The sequence below is a fragment of the Rhea pennata genome, chromosome 8 (genome assembly GCF_028389875.1).
Source record: "Rhea pennata isolate bPtePen1 chromosome 8, bPtePen1.pri, whole genome shotgun sequence".
NCBI lineage: Eukaryota > Metazoa > Chordata > Aves > Rheiformes > Rheidae > Rhea > Rhea pennata.
In genome coordinates, this window is record NC_084670.1 from 7,337,539 (window position 1) to 7,356,500 (window position 18,962).

Sequence of the window (18,962 nt, forward strand, 5' to 3'; positions counted from 1 at the left end):
CCAAACCTGTGCAAAGACTAATGTTTATCCTGCTGCACTGAGTGAAAAAAATCTGAACCAACGAAGAAACTGCATGGATCAGGAGGGATTAGATGATCAGGCTACAGGGTACCTAACCAGTAACAGAAAGCACCACTGCAAAGCACTGCAGCAGGGACAGAAACACCGAAACAGAGGTAGCTCAGAGGCAAATGCACCTAAGCATGCAAACAGCACTCCCCCTGCGATAAACCAAGCAGCGGTGTCACTGCTCACTGCCATTAATGTGTATCCATGCTGGCAACGCGACAGAAAGGCTTTTAAAAGGAAATCATTATAACACAATCAATTTTATTATACCTTTTTACAAGAACCTTTTTGGTTTCAACTGAAGTATTTTCAGATGCCTCCTTTCCCCCAGCGGAAAACATATCCTACTCACCACAAAAAGAGCCAGCTGCCTTTTGCAGGTGCGTGTGTGTGTGCGCGTTTCCTTGTTCTTGTACACCTTGAAATACGCTACTTTCTACATCTCAAAATATAACATCTGAAATCCCTTGGACAATGTTATCTTCAAGACTCGGTCTTAATTCTTTGATATTACAACCTACAATCTTCTGTCACCTTATGTATTTGGCTTACAGTGAAGAATTATTAATAATTAAAATCTACCACTTCTTCTTCCAAGCACTGCACAAAGATTATCTTATTAATCTTTAATCTTTTTTGAGACAGAAAAGAATTATTCCTGTTTAGTAGCAGAAATTGTCTGCTGATTTTGGACGCTCATTTCAAGACTAAGCACTCAGTTACTTTCAACTGAACCTGCACGTTTACTCAACCTCTCTGGAGAAAAATAAACCTATGCACTTTTAAGTTTAGCTAGACACTCACAAAAATTAACAGGTCTTTTTGAAAACAGTAGCCCAAATAATCTATTATATAGTAAGATGTAAAGATACCACCATAATTATCTTGTCTGAGCTTCAATATACAAGAGAACTTTCCTGTTTAATTCCTGGTTGAACTGTAGCAGTCATCTTTTATCAAAACCTTCAAACTTTATCTAAACATTTGCAGCAATAAAGGGTGCACAGCAATTCCCTAGCCGTTGTTAGGATAGCTATCCCAACGGTTGGAAGTCTGCGTTTCGAACTGGAATTTGTCTGGTTCCGCATTCTCTTCACGGCAGGTTGGAATGAACCTGTCAGCCCTTCCTCCGCAACTGAAGAAACTTCTGTCATCAAGTTGCAGTTACCCGGACACATACTTGTACACTGAGATACAGTCACCTATTCATCTCACCATTAATAAACCAAAGAGAGAGCACCTGGAATTTCTCATGACGAGACAAGTTTTCTCATGATTTAAGCATTCGTGTGGATCCTCTGTCAACCTAACCCAATTTTTGTATCTTGTGAACTGCAGATATAAAAACTGAACACTGTGTCTTTCATCAACAGCTGTCTCAGTGTCATGGAAAATAAGTCAGCTGGACAACGTTAAGTACCCAAATGTAACTGCCAGCTCAGGCAGACCTTAAAATATTCAGAAGCCCAAAGGTATACTGATAGAAATACTCCATGTTTACTTGGCGTTATACCTCACATCTAAACTGTTAACGCTATAAAGGGCAAAATACTAATGAGATCCAGTGGCCCTTTGGTCTAAACCAAATACAGCCTTTCCTTATGCCAAGCACAGCTAATACAACTTCTTGTTTATTGTACTTGTTAACTTTGTAAATACCTCTTCTCTCATGCTGTGTCCCATCTACTTCTCAGCTTTTTAGCCATGACATTGTGCTCGGTTTGACAGGCTTTCCAGTAAAATGGCCAAAGCAAGGATCAGAACTCAGTTCTCTGAGTCTGGACAGCTTTTCAGGTAAGACTTCCTCCTCTAGCACCACAAAGCTCAGGAGTTAGCAGCAAGAAAAGCTGAGTTATTTTGTGGATAAATACTACTTCCCAATTCCTCTGTAGTGCATAGCTTAGAGGAGGCACAACTGCACAAACCTTCTCTTTGGTATCTGACATAAGAAAGTAATAGGACATGTAATACAAATCAAAGGACAGAGGAGAGTGCTTTGAGTAGCTTCCTGAATTAAAAAAAAAAAAATAAAAAAAAGATCCCTAAAACCAAAACCTACAAACTCTGCACTCCCGCAAAATAGCACTCACAAACGAAAGCTTTCAAACCTCATTGCAACCTTACTGGTTGATAATCATACTGAGTTTAGGAATCCCCAATCTCCGCAGGGATCCCAAACAGATTTACCAAGTGTCCTTGCCATGCTAGAATACTTGCCCATACAGAGCATTTTGAGCAGGCCAAAAAAGAAAAAGAAAAAAAAAAGAGAAAGATAAGAAATTATCACTGCAGCTCAACACAGAGCCAGTGAAGCTCTGCAATTCAGATTCTCCTTCCACTCACCATTCATTAGTACTGAATGGCAGATTACACACACTCTAGCTTCCTTTCGGTCCATGTACAGCAACTTGCATTTCAGGCTGCAGCATGCCGCACAGAAAACCTGGAACCCAAGAGAAAACAAAAATAGTGTAAATCAAAAAATGTGACAGATGAACTGAGATAAGATAGTATCTGTAGAGCTCTAGACACCCAGAATGGATGTATATTATGTAAATTATCAGTGTTTTCCCATTAAAGCCACAGTGATTAATACACACCCAGTGACACTTTCCTACCAATCCTCCTGTAGTAGTATTATGTGCACCACATAAAGGCATGTCCTCCTGATACTACATGTAAGTATTTTTAAAATGCATGTCTGGCATAAATGACAATGGGTTAATAAATTTGTACCATCTTACAATCCCCTCACAAAATTAACAATTTACAAATTAATTTCAGGCTTAGAAAAAGCAAGAGGACTTCCTAGAGTCAGCTATATTTAAATGTGCAAGTTTTCTTTACGTAAGAGGTTTCTATGGCACAAATTAATTCAAAGAAACCATTTTTATTTGCAGCAAGGCAATTCATCTATATTAGCAACTCAGTAACGTTTTAATCTCACAGACAACCAGCTCTTCCTCACTGAAGTGAACAGTGATACATCAAAAATGTTTTTAAATATTCCACGTATAAAACAAGGCATTTTTAACACAGCTGAATAACATTAGTGCTGCAAGAAAGCCTAGCTCCATTTATAAAAGAAAGCTCATATTTCCATGATTACAAGCACTACAGCATCACAGGAACTGCATTTTCTGCACACTGGCTACTAAGGGGGAGCATGGTGCAAAATCTCCAGGAGGGAGCTGCTGTAGAGGTGCATTTGCATTGCCAGCGCTTCTAACCTGTACCAAATCTAACCATTCCCAGTCGTGGGCAGGAAATGGTGTTGAGGCTTCCTCGACACGAGCAAAACCATAAAACATGAGTATGGGCTGCGTGCCAAAAAACCACTTGCATGCAGACATGATCCTACAATAGCATTTGCATCGCAAAATCCTACAGAACAGACAAATCAGGGTGTCCTAATGATTTCCTATTTGTTCTAAATAATCATTTTTTAAAAAAAATCCTATTTCCTCAGGGCTGCTATTCAGGCAACATACGAAGACACTGATGAGTACACATTTTATGCAGAGAGGTGATACCCCATGCAGGAAATTCAGAAACACCAGCAGCTCCATTATAAATGAGCTCAGATTTCAAGAAAGAATTTCAAATTTTACTTTTAGTTGGATTCTGAATGTACAATTAACCACATGTTATCTAGGAAACTTTATTAATCCAAACAATTACTCCTTTAGTACTTCCATTGTAAACAACCTACGTAGGCTCCTCATATAAAAAAATAAGCCTAATTAAATTTCAGATAAGTTAAACATCACACCAAGTTGTGACCACTTTGAAGCCTGTTACCTTCACAGTCCCGCAGTTGCAAGCGTTTGAAAAACACAAAGCAAGCTCCAAGTTCACCATGATGGCTCAAAATCAAATGTGAAGAAAAAGCTCATCCTGTTTCAGGCAATTTTAATATTACCTAATTAGGTCAACTTAAACATTTTAGAAACAAAAATGTAAGCATGGATATACTACCATTTTCATGAAAAAAAATACAAAACTTCCATACACGTGAAAACTTACTTCTAAAAAATCTCAGCAAATATACTTTTAAAATCTCATTTCTATATTTACACTTCAATCGAATTTACAAGAACTCCAAGGAATATTACTAATAACATCACAACATATTTTAGACATATTTTACTTGATTTCATTTCTCTGGGAAAAACTTCCAGTTGAAAGTCCAGCACTGAACACGGAAAAATCAATGTCTTCTACGGTAACCAAAAGACTAAAATAATTAGTGTGTAATTTAGGACCCTTTAACAAACGAGACACTGTGCATTCAGCAAGGCTCCAGAGCACGATGATCTAAATACTAAAAGCGAAAATAAACCCAATGAAAGAACATCTATACCTCTTCTCTCTGGCTACATCAGCTTTCTAATAGCAAGAATCAAGCACAACTGACAATTCGGTCTTGTGATCAGCAGTCATCAAGTCATTTATCTCAGTATCTCATGCTTATTAAAAGAAAAGAAAGAAAGAAAAAAAAAGACATAGTGCCACAGCAAGTTTTTGTGGTACTAAGGTTTTGGCTTGACTGGGGGTTGTTAAACAATTGTTGTTAGGGGCGGAGGGGGGGTTTCTTACATTTTGGTGAAAAAAGTAAGTTTTGGTTGGCAGTAATAAGATGGCATATAAATTTTCTGTTTTTTTCTGTCAAGTATGGCTGTTTCATTGACAATGGGAAATATATAAATGCATACAGTAAAATCTATGAATGTGTTCACACACATTCTTCAAGTTCTTAATTTTAATCCAAATTTTCTTGTAAATGTGTTAATTTCTACCATACTCCTGAGGCTCTCATCTTCCATTAATTTTGCAATTATTATCCTAAAATTAAAAGCACAGACAGACTTCCCAGGTGCCACTCAACTATTTTTAAACGCAATTTTCATTCCCAACTGAAACAGAGAGATTCATCCCAACTACAAAATTCTCTCATGATGCCAGTAACGCTCAAAAGGAAATTGTTAGGCTAAAGATTGTGTTGAAAAATCCTTACTCGCCTGATTTCTGCCATTCACCTGTAGGCAAGTAACTGCAGGCGCTGAAGACACGGTCCTTTACGAGAAGTTCGTACGTTTAACAGAAACGGCGGAAGCGCCCCCATGATTCGGTAACTACCGCCATGGCAGGCTCAGCTTGCTTTGGGGATGAGCATCTTAACCAGAGAGCAAGAGCAGGCAACAGCGAACACTTTTGTCCTGAACTAGCACAGCCAGATTCGCGAGAGCTCGCCTGTCTGAGCCGTTGCGTTTCCTTCCTCCCAGGTACGTCGCAGGAATTAAACGCTGAAAGGCATTTTGCAGTACGTACCGAGTATTATTTGACTGACGCTGATTCTTAGTGTTTATTAATGAGCGTGTTTTTTTTTTTAATAGAAAAAAAACATAAAAAGGCAGTAAAAAAGAATTATCACAGAATTCTCTGCAGCATCTTTTGACTGCACATGTGCAATTTCAGCCCTGACCACAGCTGCTAACAAAAGTTTCTAGCAACAAGGCTTTCCAAGGGTTATTCTAAGATCACTCTGAGAATACTAAATACCAATATAGGTATTTTTCACATCTGAAAAACATTTGTCTACAGCGTAAAAGGACCTTTTATCCATTTTATTTTATCTATTCCCTACATATCATCCAAAAGAATGCTGCAGAGAAAGTCTTACTCTTTTTCAAGGCTTGTCTTCAATAACTAAAATGAACAAAAAAGCTACGTTCCTTGGCCTTGGTTCATGTCCATTCTGTATTACAGTTGTTCTTTCCTGCTTCTCATTTTTGCAATTCAGGGCTTCAGTCATTGCAGGGAAACAAACACAAGCAATGAACTTGTTTAAAGCACAAAAAGGAATAGAAAAATATAACTGTAAATGGGAGTTGACAGTCGTATTTGTTAAACTCATAAAAATCAAAAGCATGACCTAAATAACTGACAGTATAATTTAACTGGTTGAAGCTAAAATAAAGTATCAAGGATGGACATAATTCCTTTAATTGAAATGCCTTAGACTCAGTCGTGACAAGAACAGGATTGAGCCCTTTGATATTAACTGAAATGTGCACAAAAGATAGGCATGTAACTTCACGTGATGCATACTGAGCTCCAGTGGTTACTAGTTCCACATCATAACTTCCACTGCAACCTGCAACAGCATGGGCAGAAGCAAGCAACTGGAACTCCTTAACTAGTGCTTAATGAATATGTATCTACCAGTCAATATCCTGGGAAAGATTTTTCTGCATGTCTCAAAATCAAATTTGAATAAAATCTACTTAACTGGCGATGCCGAGAAGAGAGTGAGTGCTATGCGTTTTGGCTACTAAAGGGCAAATGGCAGACATACGTAGTCCATTATAGAGGAGCAAGCCAGTGTTTTCTGCTAGGCTGCTTCCAGAAACAGGTGGCATAAGAGTATGAGCTTTCCAGACACATTGCTTCTTTTAGGTCCTTTGTTCGAGACGTTCTGCTTCCCTGCACTCTTCTGGTAGCTAAAGATCTTGCCCATAGGAGCCAGGAGGTCTTTCAATCAACTTCAGAAACCTTTGGATAGGGCCTAAATGAACCAAAGTCACTTTTACTCTAACTTTTAGTGGGTTTTAGTATTTCTTTTTATCTTAAAACTATTCAAGAATGACAAAAGTGTTAGTTTACCTCTTTTGAATAATCATATTTTTTCCTAAGTTCCTACTTCCAATGTACCACTAACCTGTATTTCAGTAACAAGGTATTTACAAATATTTTATAAGCAAATTGTTTATCATAAACTTGCCACCTATGAATTAGTGTTGACATAGAAGGCACGTATGGCAATTTTTTCAAAACAAACAAAAAAAGATTGCCAATAATATTTCTTATATAACACAAAACGATATAGAAATAAAGCTTCAGTTGGCTTCATTACAAAAATTCTATGTTCATCACATTACAGAGAATTTACTATATTTTTTTTCCTCAGAAGCAAAGATATATTCATTAAAACAGCGTAAGTAACATGAGAAAAATTAGAAAAGAACACTTAAAAGAACAAAGTTGGTTAGCCATCTAAACCAGCAGGAATGTCAGCAATTCAATAGCTCACTTCCAATTCCCATCAATATGTTTCAGTATCTTTAATAGGATTATTGATGCAGTAATTTCTGCAAACTAGTTTTCTGCACTTAGCTGTTTTATAGCAGTTCTGCATGAATCCAATACATGCTAAAGGTTGCAATCAACTAATACCCTGACCTTAGAAGATAATCATTCGTACAGCAATGAATAACAAATAGTTACTTTCTATTAGAACCCCAAATGGATTAGAGCTTAGAAACTTCTTTTTCTTAACTAATCAAATTAAATCCAACATTTTAGAAAGAGATATCACAGCTAATTGCAGCCAGTGGCTTAGGAAGTTCTCGGTGTGATTTTTTTTCAGTATCACAAATAAAAGCATGTCTTGCGCTTAATCACAGCGGATGAACTTACCTTCCCGCAAGCTCTGCAATGATGCCTTCTTTTGGTGAATGTAAATCTGGCCTCACATTTCATGCAGTTTGGTGCTTGAGAGTCTGGAACCCAAATCGGAGCCACCTCACCCAAAGTCGTAAAAGGCTTTCTGGCTGGAGCTCCAAACTGACCAGCTCTGAGATCATTATCTGGACTATCTGGGGCTACTGCAAGGCACGGACTACTAGAGACTCCAGATTCATACTCTTCCAAGTGTTCCCCATTAGCATCAGTAATAGAGACATTTAAAGACGTATCACCAGGAAACATGTCTGATGACAAGGTATCCCCTAGTTGCGCCTTACCAAAGACATTTTTGTTTTTACTGTTACCTCCACAGTTTGGGGGAACAAGATCATTTTGTAAGTGGTCCGATAATGGCTTCGGAATCTGCAGTTTAAGATTTGTAGGTTGTTTAGGTCTTGCACCACCAAAAGGAACACTAATAGACTGCAGATTAGTCACTGGCTTTGGTGATGTCTGCCCTTGCATGGATGGGACCTGACTACAGAAGTTATGTAAGTAATTTTTTTTCATTTGGTCACCAGAGCTGTTTAAAGTAAGACCACTAGCTTCTGTGGTCTCATTTCCTCTCTGTTCATAAACGTTAGCGTAACATTCTGACTTGCTCTCCTCTATCTCCTTCTCCTCTGTTACCGAGTCTTCCTTGGAGGGTAAAGTCTTTGGAATATGAGCAACAATCGGGTTCTGCATTCCATAGGAATCACAACCATTAGACAAAGAGCTTGCTGCTGATGTACCCACAACATCAGAGAGACTGGGCCCTTCAAGCTCATCTATACCAGTTCCTTTTAAGTCCACACCTGCCTCTATCATCCCATCTCCATCTTCTCTACTATTACTACATGCCTCATCAGGCTGTTTTGTCTGCAGAAGTCTTTCATTCTCTCCCAGAGTTTGCTTATTATTCATCTCATTCAATTTAGTCAGTTCCCAATTAGTCATCTCCTGAGATTCAGGGTAACACTCTGCTATGCTGAGCAATTCAGTTGTGCTAAGGTTTTTATCACATTCACTGACTTCACTTTCAACACCACTAACATCCTCAGATGCAGAATGTTCTGCAACGTGTTCCTTGTAATTGCCACTTCCAGCCACATTAGGTTGACAAGATTCAGTGAACCCAGATAGCCTAGATGGAAATTGTTGGGATGTTTGCTCTTCTACAGCTTCTACAATTAAGCTTTCATTACTTGAACAAGAAGAAGAGTTTTTAGCTTCCAAATCCATTCGCTGAGTAATGGCTTTACTAGTAAAATTTTCAACTGATACACAATTTTCTTGCGTTTTAATGGTACCATCAGCCGGTCTCTGCAATACAGTCACTGCATTAATCCCTGTAGTTGTAGCTTCTGAAAACAGTGAATCTCTACTCATATTAAAATCATCCTTTAATCGAGGCAAGGGGCATGCAATGGACAGGCTTTCAGATGAAGCATTAACCAAATGACTAACAGAGTCCTCTTCAGCACAGAGCCGATTTACTTGCTTTTCTGTATCTGTATCTTTTTCAGTTGATCCATTTACAGTAACACTAAACTGATCACTCTGTCGGTTTTCATTATCCAGTGTAAAGCTAATAGTGTCCATTAGGGACTGACTGTTGTAATTTTTACAATCCAGCAAATCACTACTTTGTAGTGTTCTTCTGTCACAGTTATGCATGACTGCCACCACTAATACATTTTTTTCTTCTGGCAAGCAAGCTACATTACCACATTTCTGCTCTCTGGTTTCTTCAGTGTTACACTGATCATCCCGATTGTTATTCCTCTTAATTAACTGATCATCTGCTGCTGCCTGATCATCAATCCACATGGCTGGTGTTTCTGAGCTTATACTAAAATTCTTTCCATTAGCACAGTGAACCCCTCCTCCTGTTGCTGTGGTCACTGAATGAGATAGGGAGAAAGACTTCAATCTCTGTTGACACTCATCAGAAGCTGTAGCTTGGTTCGCACCGGCCACGGTCGGGTTAAAGGAGAGACGATGAGAAGGAGGATCTAGAATCTGATTCCACTTTGCACCCAGCAGTGTAGGTGAAACAGCAGCATCTGAAAAATTAAGTCAGTAATGAGCACACTATGTCAAAAGCTGATGCAATCCCTCTACTTTGAAAGAGCTTACTGTCCTATTAAGTCTATAGATTCTATTAACTCTTACATTAGAGGCCCCAAAACAGATGTACACATGTTCAAGTATCAGTACAACGGTAAAACACATCTTACAAAACTAACTCATCCCTGATGAACCATTAATAGTGTAATTGTATGAGGTTTCTGGAACCGAAGAAATTTAAAGCTATACCAGTTAGTGTAACAAGTTGAATTTGCACAGTCAGTTTTAAAGTATTGATTAATATACTTTAGACAGCTAGAAAGGCTTACAAAAACTGCAATTCCCATAAAATTTTGAACCTCCTTGACAGCACAGAAACAGCAATTAGACTAAGCAGAAACTTTATACTCTGAAGACGGTAACTTTCATTTTATGATTTATGTGACCTAATAAAACATTTCTATGCTTAAGTCTCCCAAAACTGCAAAAGAAGCTTAATAAATCCATTTTGCCTGAATTGTAAAAAATAAGTCATAAAAATATTGCCACTGAGATTAAGCTCCATAAAACTCCTCTTTAAAAAGTCTATGGAAGATTTTCTATGAAAAGAGTAAGAAACAAATTAAAAATTAAACGATGAATGGAAACACAATGAGAAGAATACTACTAACAAACACAGAAGACATATCCTACAAAGTTACTAGATGGTTTTTGCAAGTTCTGAGATCAATTTGCAGCTCAAAATCAAAAAGGGTATTACAGGTCTCTCTCCTTTAGCAGTGGTGTTCTCTGTAGAGTACATCTAATGTACAGCTATAACTTTATTCAAAATGACTCACCTTCGTTTTGCTCAAATTCATCTAAAACCTTATCGAGGTTATATGCCTCTGCTTGGAAATAGTTCTCCATTTGTCAGGAAAAGACCACCAGATTCTTGTCTGAACCTGCCAAATAGAGACCAAATTACAATCAGATTTCTAAATTTCATTCAGAAGGGTTCCACTACATAATGCCCTGATTTGGGGGGGTGGGGAGGGGAGTCCTTTGTAAATCAAAATTTATATATATTGCATGCAGAAATCAAAAGCATTTCCCAGGAATAAATATTCTGTGCTTAAACTTGCTTAATTCAGATTAACAACTTCACCAAACTCCTTTTGGATTTTACTGTTTACAGTCTCCAAAGTTGATAAATATGTCCAAAAAAGAAGTTAAAACTTAAGCAAAATCCAGATTTTTAAGATCCAAGTATTTGCAAACAATTGCAATAGAATCTGTTTTAAAAAAATCTGTCACATACGAATTAAGATGTAAATGTGTCAATATGAACCAGGATCTGAAGCAACAGCGTTGTTAACATTTGGAAGATATAGGTTCACTTTTACATGCTGGCTGTCAGAGCAACAGAAAATACCCTAAATGAGATGAATGAAAAGAATACTAATACTAAACTTTGTCATTTCAAAGCACAATGTATTTCACACCACAGAGCTTACAAAATAATGTATGTGCATCTTTCCTTACGTTTAATTCAGTACATTTTCCATTTAACATGACAGGTCTTTTTGAAAGGCCAAAATATAAGTAAAGGGAGATTTGTCTTCTGGATCTGGGAGAAAGATATGTACAGACAGCACCCTCAAATTGATTTAGAAATGTCCTTACTGTTTAAAAACTTCCACTTAGGGCAACATAACAAAAAAAAAGTCACATAGTCCTTTCTTTTGCAATGTTGGCTTAGGGCCTGCATAATGCAACCTACATAGGAAACATTCTACTATTCTCATATTTGAAGCTTTTATTTTCATGACTATCAATGCACTTTCTCATTTTATAGAGACCCCTGAGTTTTTTTCTACCACAATAAATAGGGAGTGAGGGAGAGGAAGAATTTTTCTCAGTAGTTACTAAAGCATTGTCATTGTAACTGATGAGCAAGGATATATTTAACTATATTGCACTGAAAATGTCAAACTCAGTCACATGCCTTTGCCCTCACAACTCATTATCAATGCTACTTTAAGCATTTCAAGGCCTTGTCTCAACTTTTTACACTCAAGAAGAACGCTGACCTTCATCTGAGCATTTAATCAGAACTGTCATCAAAGCCAGCAATAGCCTTTAAGATGTTTCAGGTACCAAATGACGATGGCAGTGCAACTTTCCTTGTATTGCCACATTAATGTGTCTAACCACAAGGATCACCGTAACAGCAAGAACAAAATTGCTCCAATATTAGTCAAAAATGTCATTGTCTACAGAACTAGAAAGTCAACTACCCAATGATCTGAAGATCCAGCTTTCAGTTTCATTCCACCACTGATTAGCTCACGTGGCTTTGAATAAGAATTAACTCTCTGTGCTTCTGTTTTCTTAAACATATACTAGGCTAGCAATATTCTGTACCACTCCTCATTTCCAAGAGAGGCTTCAAGAATTCATATGTGTGAAGTTGTTAGAAGACATAACGGGTATTGCTTGAATTCTGCTAGCTCTTAAAATGTTTGCCTTAATAATCCTTGTCTTCCTGAAAGGCAGGCTCCGGAAATCTACCAAAACGTACAGAAGTAAACAGTCTCAAAGGATAATATTCTCAGGCGTGAAAGGAAGATGACACAGGTGAAATGGAAAAATCTAAGTCCTTAAATAACCTTCTACAACTTCACAACAATAAATGTTATAGCCCTACCAAACTGTAAGAATACAACAGTCTTGCTACCAAAGGCTTTCAGCAACAAGATACCCTGATCCATTTTCTGAGAACACTAACTGCCAATGAGGATATTTTCACAGAGGAATGTGTGCCATAACCTATATACCATAAGGAGAGACCTTGATTTGATCTATTCTCTGAACATCATCCAAAACAGTGTTGTTCTCTTCAGAGCTGGCTTTCAATGTTGTGATATAAGGGAATGGAGGAGGAGAGGGTGAGAACCTCATTTTGCAGTAGGAAACAGTGTTAGACCTGACAGCTAAGACTCCAGCTCAGTTGAAAACCTGCTCTTCTACACTACAGAAACAACAGACACAAGAGAGAAGTCAGACAAAGATTCCAATCTAAAGCTATATTTTATTTTAACATTATCCTTACAATATCCAGATTTGAGGAAAACATTGTAGTAGTTGAGATAATGCTAGTCAACATTAAACACAGATTTGCATTCGTTGTGGGCAACAGCTGTCTAAGACCAGATTATTGGGACCAACAACAACAATAAAAAATCCCAAGCATTAAAATGTCACGAAATGCAAAGTTCAGGCTTTTAGGGTTGACCCTGACCTCAAATTTGTCATATGGCATTTTTAAAGGAGGCCATGTTACAACTTAAATACATCATTATATGACGTAATCAGATTTATTTTATGTTTTGAAGATACATGCAGAAAGTCAGTTTTAAAGACGATGAATGAAATAATGGTAAGTTATGAACTGCAATCAGCACCACCCAAAAAGGCCATTTTGCAAAGAAATTCAGAGATAACCTAGAGTTACGACCTTACAGACTCTCAGATTTGTATCTCATACTCAACAGAGTATGAGAGTAGAGGATGCAAGATTAACTCCTTCTGCAAGGAAAATAGCTAGATGATCAGCCCTATCACTGTATACCAATGCCCAGACTGAAAGGTTAGCCACCTTGATCAAAGACTGCATTTCAAAAGTCTAAAAGGGCTTAACATTTTACATTCCCTACTATATTTGCTTTCCTGAAGAAGATAGAGCCAGGTTCTAATTTCTGATTGATAGACTGTATTCTTAGATCCCCTAGACAGCTACTGCATATCTTCCTGAGCTACCCAACTTGCCCACCAAGTCACTGTATTAAAAATCTTTCATAGCACTCATAGCATTTTAACTGAAAAAAGCAATTAGATTTACGATATACATTGCAATTAGGCCAAAATCATTTTAAAAAACAGATGCTTCTCCTTGTACCTAGAAACACTAAAATCATTCAGACTACATCCAACTTTCAAGAGTTTGGAGGTTCTCTTGCCTGTTCCTCCTCCTCAATGGGAAGCACCTTTGCCAGCTAAGTATCTAATACTGAGAAGTTTATTAGAATCTGTCCCAGTTAACATTTTGCTTGAAAAAATCTTTTTTTTTATATGATCAACCAAAATTAACTCATTACAGCAAGACTGTTTAATGCAAAATACCATATAACTTCACATTTACTTGTATACTTCACATAACTGTGTAAATAGTTCATTTACCTTATAATATGGTAATAGTCCAATCTAACACTTCAGGAAAGTAAGAATAATTACTCTTACAAAAAGTCTGACTAAAATCCTTGATGCAAATAGTATTTGTCCATGTACATATTGTGAGTATTGGACAAAGTTCTTTGTTTGGGCTAGTCAAGCCGCGATGCTGCCACAGAATACCACGCTCTGATTTTTCATGCATTCCAATGTTGAAAAAGGGCATCCAGTCAAGGCACTCGCTAGGACTTGCACCCAAGCTCCACGGTATGGGCAGCCCCAAAGAAATAGGCTACAAGCATTGATTTTTTCCGTTTTGTTTACTTTAGAGAAGATAATGATTACTGACAAGCAAGTTGATGAGGAAGGAAAGCTATGCTGATTAGACAGTTCCTAAAAACATACTTTTAAAATATCTTTTTGGACCTCTGCATTTTGATTCCATGTAGCTTCCACAAGTTTAAAAACAATTCACATCTGACTATTCATTCAAATTTGGAATCTGACTAAATGTCTGATAAACTGACTTAAGAACTACCTCAAATTTATACATACTAATGTAAGTCAAATCTAAGCCATGTTTGCTTACAACAGTTCCTAAATTTAGTCCTGTATTGTCTTGGTTTTTGTTGTCACACAGATCAAAAATAAGGTTATATCTAACCAATGTTAGAAGCTGACAATAAATATTACCATTTTTATTGACTTTCGTCTCTTTCTTAAAGAACAGAGATTTGGCTTTTAAATTTTACATTATGTACTGTTTTATAACATTAAAAATATAGAAACATTCAGACTTAGGAAGTTACTTAAAAGAAGACTTAGAACTTTGTGCCTACTCCTTTATAATCCCAGTGTGGTTAACACTACATAGTAACCCTGTGAAATGGTGATTTTGTTAAAATTTGTATTATCAATTAAATGTGAAATTGTGAGTTTAGATTTCATCCAATAGAAACATGTTTTCCATCATTTATTTAAAAAAAAATCTAAGTAGAGAGAACTTTGAGCTTAAAAATTCCTGATTACACATATTAGTTTAGACAAACACTGGCACACAAGAATGAGACTAGTCAAAACCTAGACTGATGGTTTCTTTGAGTCCAAACTAAAATGTACGAAATAAAAGCATTATGAGAGAAAACCTTTTATATCATTATTATTTCACTTACCAATATATTAGGATATATAGAGAAATCTTATTCTGAACTCATAACCACTGAGCTGACAGCCACTCTAAATGAAATCTTGTTGCCTATAGAAGTAGATATTTCTCAGAAAAGGTCAGCTGCAAATCTTCAGGTTTACCACCAAAAATGATTATAAACAACCAAAAACCCAAAATATAAAAATAAAAAAACCCCACGTATTTTCCTTGAAGTCCACACTCAACGGAAAACACTGAGAAAAACCCTCAAAATTTGTTACTGCCCTCTCCCCAACATAAAAGGGGAATGAGTATTTAGGTTTATAACAGATAGCAGCAATGTTTCTTGCCCAGCGCACTGTCAGCCACTCAGATGTATTTTCACCAGCTTAAGATCTTTACTTTTGTATAGCCAGGAACTCACGATGGAAAAGAAAACACAAAATGCTGTAACACAGCATGCTACAATAATCTGGCAGCTGCTGTTTCTGTGGTTTAGAATTTTAATTTACTTTAAAATTAAATATTTGTATTAAATATCCAACATAAATAAAAGCAAACTTAGTCTTTATGGGCCTTTAAGCAACTTTGACTATAAATCACAGATATTACTGTAACAATTTGGAAAGTTTTGGAATTATTTTATTCACAAATTCTTTGGAATTACTCTATTTCCACATTTCTTCCTAGTATAAAGGTTGAAATGACATTTTAAAATGATTATTCATAGTTGTGAAACTCTTTAGTATTCTCAACTATTCCACGCCCTGGCATGGAGAGAAGCAGATGAGCAAATACACAACTTAAACTCTGGAAAAATGAAGGTGAAAACAACAAAATTGTGAAGAAATCTGAATGGTCATTTTAGCTGTCTGCTGCCAAAAATGAGATAGTTTGTTCATCTGAATATATACCAATTTATAATCTGAAGAGAGCAGTATTGTGCCAGTGCAAGGAAAAGGAAACATAAATCACCAGACGAGCAAAAAGCTTAAATTGGTATTTTAAAAATACAGATCAAAGTCCACTGCATAAAATATACATTTCTTATCCATTGTAGAGTCATCTCCAGTCTCTCACAGAAAAAAGCTAACAAACCCATGCAGTCTGTCAATCAGATTATTTTCAAGCGCCTATTGGATCACAGACCATGCATAATTCAAAAAGACTGTGTTTCACTCATCACTTCTTCAGTCTCTGAGGAACTTTTCACTACTGGAACCGACAGCCTTAAGCTTCCAAATCTTCTTGACTCTAACAGTGGACTACCAGCACGAGATCACATTAACACATTGTAATAAAAAAATGCACCAGAAAGAAATAATACCAACATACAACTGTTAGCACCACAGTTAGCAACTTTACGAAGCTGTGAGATCTAATTTTCCTGAGGACTCGCTTCAACACCAAGAAACAATGGTCAAGTCCACACTTCCAGATCTTTTCAGTGACCTTTATATTAAACACTCCTGGGGAGAAGTAGTCAAGCATTTCCACTGTAATAAACAGCTTGTTCAGAGAGCTCAGCAATAGTTGTATCTATAACTGATAAGATTTAATGGAACAGACTGAGAAAGGAAGATTTTGTCCACTTCCCCCCACAAAACAAGATATATCCTTGCTCTAAAACAAAGCAATTGCTATCAGTAAAAATGAAAACACAAAATGCTAAAAAAAAAAATCCACCATCTTCTGTACAAGACGTATGTAAATGTATGTAGGTGTACACACATAAAGACATATGCATTTCAAGTACGTACCCCTGAATCATAATATTCTAAAACAGAACTTGCCTCTTACCTTTCTCTCTTATACATGTGTTAAGAAACGAATGACCCTGTGCCTACTCATGATGACTGCAGCACAACCAGCCAGTTCTGCTGAATCAGTGTGTTCTACTTGATCCTAAAAAGAAAATATAAACATGTGTTTTATGATTGATAATTCTGCCACAAGCCATGTTTTTTTCCATGCATGATTACAGCTAGCAAATGCACATTTGGCAAACGCTGTAAGCCTCCAAATGATTTAGACCACATTTGCAGCTTTTAATTCAGGGATCTATGCACTATACTGCTATTGCACTCCAGTATTCCGATGAAAAAAGCTGATAATAGAAAATACATTGCTACCTACCTACAATTATTCTTCATTTAATTGTAAACCCACAGAATGAGGCAGCAACTCCAACAGTCCTTATATCCCTGATGACCTTGACTGTAATGCTTAATTTATAGAGTAGCCTCTGAAGTTAATTATATTACACTACAATAGGCCTTCTAAAAATAGAGCTAGTAGCTTTGATACTTAACAAAAATTCATGGCCCTCAGAATTCTGTAAACTCCATTCATCAGCTTCCCACTGATTTCTTTATAGCTAAACAACTGGTTTTGTCTTCAGATTATTCCTCCTACAGTCTTAGTCTCCCTTCACTTCCTTAAGGCATCTTCTCTTGAAAGGACAACACGGCATCAACCTTCAAGAGCAGGGAGGATCCAAGCAGAAAAGGCTCTTCAGAAAATGTATCTTGATCCCCCAGCTATAGCATTTCTATAGGATCAGGTGCTCATTTTCACAGGCTGCATCCTAACAGCCAATATAGTTCAAGAATCCAACACTGCCATGACCAAAAATAAATAAATAAATCAAACAAGAATAAGGACTAAATTAAATTAAATTCATACTTTAAGGTTTGCAGGTGCTGATATTTCACCTATTAAATAGTCGAAACATTTATTAGTGCTTTGATGAAGCAGCAGCACATGTTAGAAAATAATCTTTAAACTCTGGTGAAATTAATAGAGCTAAAAAAAAAAATCAGTCCTCTGTGCACGAAAGCAATATTCAGTGTTATACTACAATTTTCCCAGGGTTGTTTATTATTCTTTTCAGAAATAAGCTACAGTAATAATTCCAGGAAACTAATGAACTGAACAGCAGCACTCCTAGTAGTACTGTTTCCAAATTCAGAATAAAATCATACAGCTTTGTATGCCAACAGAACCATTCCTGTACACTAATTAAGAATTCAGATGCCATGAATATTTCTACCTCTGTAAGATAAGCGGACATTTAGATATTTTGGAAGTAGACTTTATTGTATTACAAGGTTCTTAAGACAGGCTTCATATGCATGCAAAAATGAAGGTGTGGGAAAATTTAATTCCATTGCAAGGTGGATTTTTTTGACTTTTAAAGAGAGACGAAGTACACGTGGCACCAGGGCAAGGTTACTTCTATCAGCATGTCCCCTCCCTGGCCTGTAGATGGAGGACAGTGGTTCAGTTGTCATGACACCTTTGAAAAGATAGATTTATTACTAAATTCTGGTAGTGATTTGTGACAAGGCTGTCAACTGAATCACAGTCAAACACATTTCACATTAACAGGTCATTAACCACAAACTTCTATCTTAACCAGTCACAAATAGATCAGACCTAGCAACCTACCGCTGAAACGTGCTGTGCTCGTACTAATGTTCTAAGCCACCACACCTGCTGGGCAAGGAGTATTCAGAACAACAGTACAGCGGTATTATTCTTTTTATTCTGATCCATCCTCCCTGCTCCATTCTTCCCATGTAACTTTTTTGTCCATAATCACTCAATATAGAAGAACATGCACCCAAAGAAACACTACCAGTTTCTAAAGAAAGCTCTAAAGAGATACTACCAAGAGGTCCTAGAGCTTACTGTTTGCAATTCCATGCTTACTCTCAGCAGCCATTTTTCCTTACAAAGATCAATCCAAAAAATCAAAGCATGTAAACAAATGTGAATGTAATATATATTTGTACACAAAGCACTTAAAACACTAAATGTAAGGTTTGGATTTCTTGAAAAAAAAAGAAAAAGAACTGTAAGCTATGTAATTAACCTCTTTTTCCAATAAAAAGTTAATGAAAAGTTCTCTTCTGCTGCTGAGTGAACTTTCTATCTCTTGCCCTACAGTGAT

The 18,962-nt window shown here is 36.8% G+C and overlaps 1 protein-coding gene across 2 annotated transcripts in view; it reads right to left on the reverse strand.

Annotated features, from left to right (window-relative positions):
- The window catches only part of ZFYVE9 (zinc finger FYVE-type containing 9), a 58,497-nt gene that overhangs the window by 25,898 nt on the left and 13,637 nt on the right, over window positions 1-18,962 (reverse strand). Inside the window, exons 2-5 of one of the 2 annotated variants that reach the window (XM_062582169.1) lie at window positions 16,808-16,912; window positions 10,488-10,592; window positions 7,549-9,644; window positions 2,413-2,512 (exon numbers count right to left, since the gene is read on the reverse strand). In XM_062582169.1, the coding sequence (XP_062438153.1) occupies window positions 2,413-2,512; window positions 7,549-9,644; window positions 10,488-10,557 (2,266 nt within the window). In that variant the 5' untranslated portion in view covers window positions 10,558-10,592; window positions 16,808-16,912. The remainder of the gene's footprint in view (window positions 1-2,412; window positions 2,513-7,548; window positions 9,645-10,487; window positions 10,593-16,807; window positions 16,913-18,962) is intronic. The other variant, XM_062582170.1, reaches the window with a different exon arrangement.